This window comes from Mandrillus leucophaeus, unplaced genomic scaffold, assembly GCF_000951045.1.
Source record: "Mandrillus leucophaeus isolate KB7577 unplaced genomic scaffold, Mleu.le_1.0 Scaffold121, whole genome shotgun sequence".
Lineage (NCBI taxonomy): Eukaryota > Metazoa > Chordata > Mammalia > Primates > Cercopithecidae > Mandrillus > Mandrillus leucophaeus.
The window spans coordinates 1,489,184-1,495,175 of record NW_012100432.1 but is presented as its reverse complement, the minus strand read 5'-3'; the positions used below and the strand labels follow the sequence as shown (position 1 = coordinate 1,495,175).

The window sequence follows — 5,992 nt, the reverse complement described above, 5'->3', positions numbered from 1 at the left end:
TTTATTTATTTTGAGACGGAGTCTCGCTTTGTGGCCCAGGCTGGAGTGCAGTGGCCGGATCTCAGCTCACTGCAAGCTCCGCCTCCTAGGTTTATGCCGTTCTCCTGCCTCAGCCTCTCGAGTAGCTGGGACTACAGTTGCCCGCCACCTCGCCCGGCTAGTTTTTTGTATTTTTTAGTAGAGAGGGGGTTTCACCGTGTTAGCCAGGATGGTCTCGATCTCCTGACCTCGTGATGCGCCCGTCTCGGCCTCCCAAAGTGCTGGGATTACAGGCTTGAGCCACCGCGCCCGGCCAAAACTTTTAAAATCATTTCTATGCCTGTAAAAACTGAAATAAGGACTTGGAGATTGTAGATTTTCCTCACACTCCTACTTCTTTGCTCTAATCTCTCTCTCTCTCTCTCTCTTTTTTTTTTCTTTTTTTTTTTTTTTGAGACAGAGTCTCCCTCTGTCACCCAGGCTGGAGTGCAGTGATGCAATCTTCGACCTCATTGCAATCTCCGCCTCCTGGGTTCAAGCAATTTTCGTGCCTCAGCCTCCTGAGTAACTGGGATGATATAGGCGTGTGCCACCATGCCCAGCTAATTTATGTGTTTTTAGTAGAGATGGTTTCCCCATGTTGGCCTGACTGGTCTCAAACTCTTGACCTCAAATAATCTTCCCACCTCGGCCTCCCAAAATGCTGGGATTGCAAACGTGGGCCACTGTGCCCAGCCTCTAATCTCATTTTTATCAAAACACACCTTCTGTTATCTTTGCAGCAGAAATCAGAAGTTAGCATCCTGAAGTTGGATCCTTGATATTTTAATTCATTGTGCCTGTTTTCTGAACTGAAAAGTAAAAAGAAGTAGTGACAATTTTCATTAAGGGTTTTAGAATAAACTAGTGAGTACAGCCATGTACCATTTCTGTCCACATATACAATGGTGGGTCCATAGGATTATAATACCATATTGTTACTGTATCTTTTCTATGTTTAGATACTCAAATACTTACCATTGTATTATAATTGCCTACAATATTTCAGCTCAGTAACATGCTATACAGGTTAGCCTAGGAACAATAGGCCATACCATACAGCCTAACTGTGTAGTGGGCTCTACCATCTGGGTTTGTGTAAGTGCACTCCATGATGTGTGCACAAGGACAGAATCACCTAACAACACAATTCTCAGAATGTATCTTCATTGTTAAGCAATGCGTGACTGTATATTACAAAGTCCCATGCTTAAGACATGGAATCAACCCAAATGCCCATCAGTGATAGACTGGATCAATTTAAAGAAAATGTGGTACATACACATCATGGAATACTATGTAGCCATAAAAAGGAATGAGATCATGTCCTTTGCAGGGACATGTATGAAGCTGGAAGCCATTATCCTCAGCAAACTAATGCAGGAACCGAATACCAAACACCACTTGTTCTCACTTATAAGTAGGAGCTGAACAATGAGAACACATGGACACAGGGAGGGGAACAACACTTACTGGGGCCTGTCAGGAGAGGGCTGGGGTGGGAGAGAGCATTGGAGAAAAGTGCTAATGCATGCTGGCCCTAATCTCTAGGTGATGTGTTGTTAGGTGCAGCAAATCACCATGGCACACATTTACCTATGTAACAAACCTGCACATCCTGCACAAGTACCCTGGAACCTAAAAAACAATTAAAAAAAAAAAAAAAAAACAGTAGCCACGCTTAAATGCAGAGTCTTCTGATCATTATTGTGTGGCTTCATCTAAGAGATGGTTTCACTTGGTGATTAAGGTTCTAGGATGTGAAGTCCGGCCCATTTTGTTAGAATTCTGACTCTGCAGTTTAGTTGCTGCATGACCTTGACACATTTAACCTCTTATATTCATTTACATGTAGGCCATTTACTTTTAAAACATATGTCAAATTATTGATTACAGTTTCTGGAGAAATTGATCATCAAAATGTCATTAAAAATCTACTTGTGTTAAAACAAGAGCCTCAGTTCCCTGAGGGCAGAGAGGAAGCGTTACACAATTTAGTCCACTCCAAAGGCTTAAAGGTGTACAATAAACACTACTGAATTAAAAATAGCAAGTAGCGGGATCGTCGCTTTAATTTTTATTTTGGGGGGACTTTTTAAATTTTTTTTTTGGACAGATTCTCGCTCTGTCATCCAGGCTGGAGTGCAATGGTGCAATCTCGGCTCACTGCAACCTCCACCTCCTGAATTCAAGCAATTCTTCTGCCTCAGCCTCCAAAATAGCTGGGATTACAGGTGCCCGCCACAACACCCAGCTAATTTTTGTATTTTTAGTAGAGACGGGGTTTCACCATGTTGGCCAGGCTGGTCTTGAACTCCTGACCTCAGGTGATCCACTCACCTCTGCCTCCCAAAATGCTGGGATTACAGGCGTGAGCCACTGCGCCCGGCCTCGGGGGGACATATTTTTTAAGTCAGGTTTACATAATTCATAGTTTTAAAGTATATAGTTCTAGGAGTTTTGACAGATGTTTCTAGTTATGTAACCTCTACCACAAGCAATATATGGAATAGCTTTATTGTTTAACTTATGAGTATGACCCAAAAGTTGGTGCTCATTGCTTGCATCATTAGGGGCTTACTGTAAAAACACTTGCAAGTGGAGTTTATAATACGGTACATTCCTAATCCGTAAACATTTGAATGTGTGGAAAGTAACATTTTCTGTAATTTTGAAATTGAGGTTCTATTAGCATTTTCCTAACATTTGAATAAGCTAAAATATATTACTCCCCAAAATAGTTTATTCTGTTTCTATTTGAGTGAAACTTATTAATTATTCTAATAGTGAGGAAAGTAGAAACATGGTGTTTCTTTAAATCACTTTTCCCAAAAGAGAAAATAACTATTTTAATAAGATTGTGATACATATTTATTTTCCATAGGTATATGAAAATAGTAGAAGCTCTACCAACTTATGGTGTCCATTATTATGCAGTAAAGGTAAATCGTTTTACATAACAAAGCTTTCATGATTATTAAGAGTTATTGCACAATACCAGCTTTTCTCGTAATACATAAAAGGCTGATTTTATCTTGCCATTTGTAGCAAATTATAAAGCACATTATTTTTGCAAAATACTTGCTATGGTAAAATGTTTTTCCAAGACCTCTCTTCGTCCTAAGATGTTCAGATCATTCTCTTTTGAAACACCTTTGCTTGCTGATCGGTCCTTTTTCCAGTTGGTCACCTTTCTAGCACTACCAGATCTTCATTTGAGAATGCTTTTGTTAGAAAATTATGCAGTCTCCAGCATTATTTCAACAGCTTCATGGAATGCTGAAATTTTTACAGGATTTGCAATACCATGTTTCAATCAGTGTATTACATACACTGTATTTTCAGGTGTTTTATAAGTGGGGAGAGATTGACAAAGAAATATTTTGAGATGATGAAAAGTATTTTCAGATGTTTATAAGCAGGGAGAGATTGACAGATATTTTGAGATGATGAGATGAAAGTGTTAAGGATGTCTTGTTTGGAAGAGAAATAATTTTATAATTGATCAGTTCTTGATTGACTTTTCATGTTATGATAATGTTCATATCTCTATACAATTCAAAATGATGGGGAATTAGATAAAAAATATTTACATAATGAGAATACCTGTGCTAAAAATCAGTACCAATTTAACTTTTTTTTTTTTTTTTGAGATGGAGTCTAGCTCTACTGCCCAGGCTGGAGTGCAGTGGCGTGATCTCAGCTCACTGCAACCTCTGCCTCCCGGATTTGAGCAATTCTCTTGCCTCAGCCCCCAGAGTAGCTGGGATTATAGGCACGCACCACCACACCTGGCTCATTTTTTGTATATTTGGTAGAGATGGGGTTTCACCATATTGGCCAGGCTGGTCTCGAACTCCTGACCTCAGGTGATCCACCCGCCTCGGGCTCCCAAAGTGCTGGGATTACAGGCATGAACCACCATGCCCAGTCTCCAATTTAACTTTAATTTCTACTGACTCCAGTTTGTATATAGGAATCTGTCTAAGCCTAAATTTTCCTTTTCCTGTGTCAGTATATTCTATGCTTTGGCAAAACATAAAAGATAAATTTATGAAAAAAATATTACTCACCTCCCCATATGTACCTGAAACCAATTATTCAAACATCCTGTCATTGAATTGTATAGTTCTCCAAAAGGGTTTTCAGTATCCCAATGTTCATTGTTAATTGTTTTATAAACATCAGGAATTGGAACCACTTTTCTTATCTTTGTAATTCTTTGGAAACGTCCCCAACCTTTTATAACTGGTTACTAATTAAGAGAGAAAGAGCTTTTTTTTTTTTTTTTTTTTAATGGATAACTGGCTTTTTACTGGATTAATTCTTAGTTGAATTACTTACATTTTATTTATTTTCTCCAACTGTTTAATTAAAGCAGTAATGCTTTACTCTTTTTGATGGTATTAACAGTATTGGACTACTTCAACTTAAAGATTCTATTTGAAGAAACTCCAAGATGTTTTAATAACAAGTTAGGTTTTTAAATAATGTTTTGTTTATCAAGACAGCTTTATTTTGACTTGCTGATACTTGTTAAGAGGTGAAATTGCCGGGTGTGATGGCTCACACCTGTAATCCCAGCACTTTGGGAGGCTGAGGTGGGCAGATCATGAGGTCAACAGATCAAGACCATCCTAGCCAATATGGCGAAACCCCATCTCTACTAAAATACAAAAAATTCGCCAGGCGTGGTGGTGTGCACCTGTAACCCCAGCTACTCGGGAGGCTGAGGCAGGGGAATTGCTCAAACCCAGAGGCAGAGGTTGCAGTGAGTCGAGATCATGCCACTGCACTCCAGCCTGGTGAAAGAACGAGACTCTGTCTCAAGGAAAAAAAAAAAAGGTGAAATTGGTAAATTTTATTCATTTCTAGAAGAGTTAACAGCTAGGTCTTGGTTCTCATGCTTTTTCATCTTCTAGGATAAGCAAGGACTTCCTTGGTGGCTTGGAATCAGCTATAAGGGAATTGGCCAGTATGATATACAAGACAAGGTGAAGCCTCGGAAGGTAAGTTCGAATCACTTTAGGAGAACTTTAAACTGTTCAAAAGGTGCTAATCACAACATAGTTGACAAGCACACACCATTAGGCTGTTGGGGGTTTTGGGTTTTTTTGAGATGGAGTTTTGCTTTGTCGCCCAAGCTGGAGTGCAGTGGGGTGATAGTGGCTCACTGCAACCTCCGCCTCCTGGGCTCAAGCGATTCTCCTGCCTCAGCTTCCCAAGTAGCTGGAATTACAGACATGCGCCACCACACCCGGCTAATTTTTGTACTTTTAGTAGAGACGGGGTTTTGCCATGTTGGCCAGGCTGGTCTCAAACTTCTGACCTCAAATGATCCGCCAACCTTGGCCTCCCAAAATGCTGGGATTATAGGCGTGAGCCACCATGCCCAGCCACAAGCTCACATCATTAGGTTTCTATTTCATGTTAGTATGAACAGGATGATGCCATTTATTTTGTAAATTTTGTATGTACATTTATACATATACATATTTGAATTGGATGGTAGACATATAAATGAATAATAAAGACATCAGCCAAATTTTTTGGTGCTAGTGATCTCTCAATGATGCGGTATAAGTCATCTTTCTTCTGATGCTATTATCTCTGTTTCACAATTTTCTGCAGTGAACATGTCCGCTTTTTGTAGAGAAAAATCAGTTGTGTGCTATTTATTAAAGGGTCACAGGCCGGATATGGTGACTCCTGTCTGTAATCCCAGCACTTTGGGAGGCCAAGGCAGGCAGATCAGGAGGTCAGGAATTCGAGACCAGCCTGATCAACATGGTGTAACCCCGTCTCTACTAAAAATAAAAAAATTAGCCACGTGTGGTGGCAGGCACCTGTAATCCCAGCTACACGGGAGGCTGAGGCATGAGCATTGCTTGAACCTGGGAGGCAGAGGTTGCAGTGAGACAAGATCGTGCCACTGCACTCCAGCCTGGGCAACAGAGAGAAACTCCATCTCAAA

General features: G+C 40.2%; 1 protein-coding gene across 1 annotated transcript in view; it reads left to right on the top strand.

Moving 5' to 3' along the window:
• Positions 1–5,992, top strand: part of FRMD4B (FERM domain containing 4B) — a 236,970-nt gene that overhangs the window by 184,916 nt on the left and 46,062 nt on the right. Inside the window, exons 10-11 of the mRNA XM_011971028.1 lie at positions 2,903–2,960; positions 4,941–5,027. Of these exons, the coding sequence (XP_011826418.1) occupies positions 2,903–2,960; positions 4,941–5,027 (145 nt within the window). The remainder of the gene's footprint in view (positions 1–2,902; positions 2,961–4,940; positions 5,028–5,992) is intronic.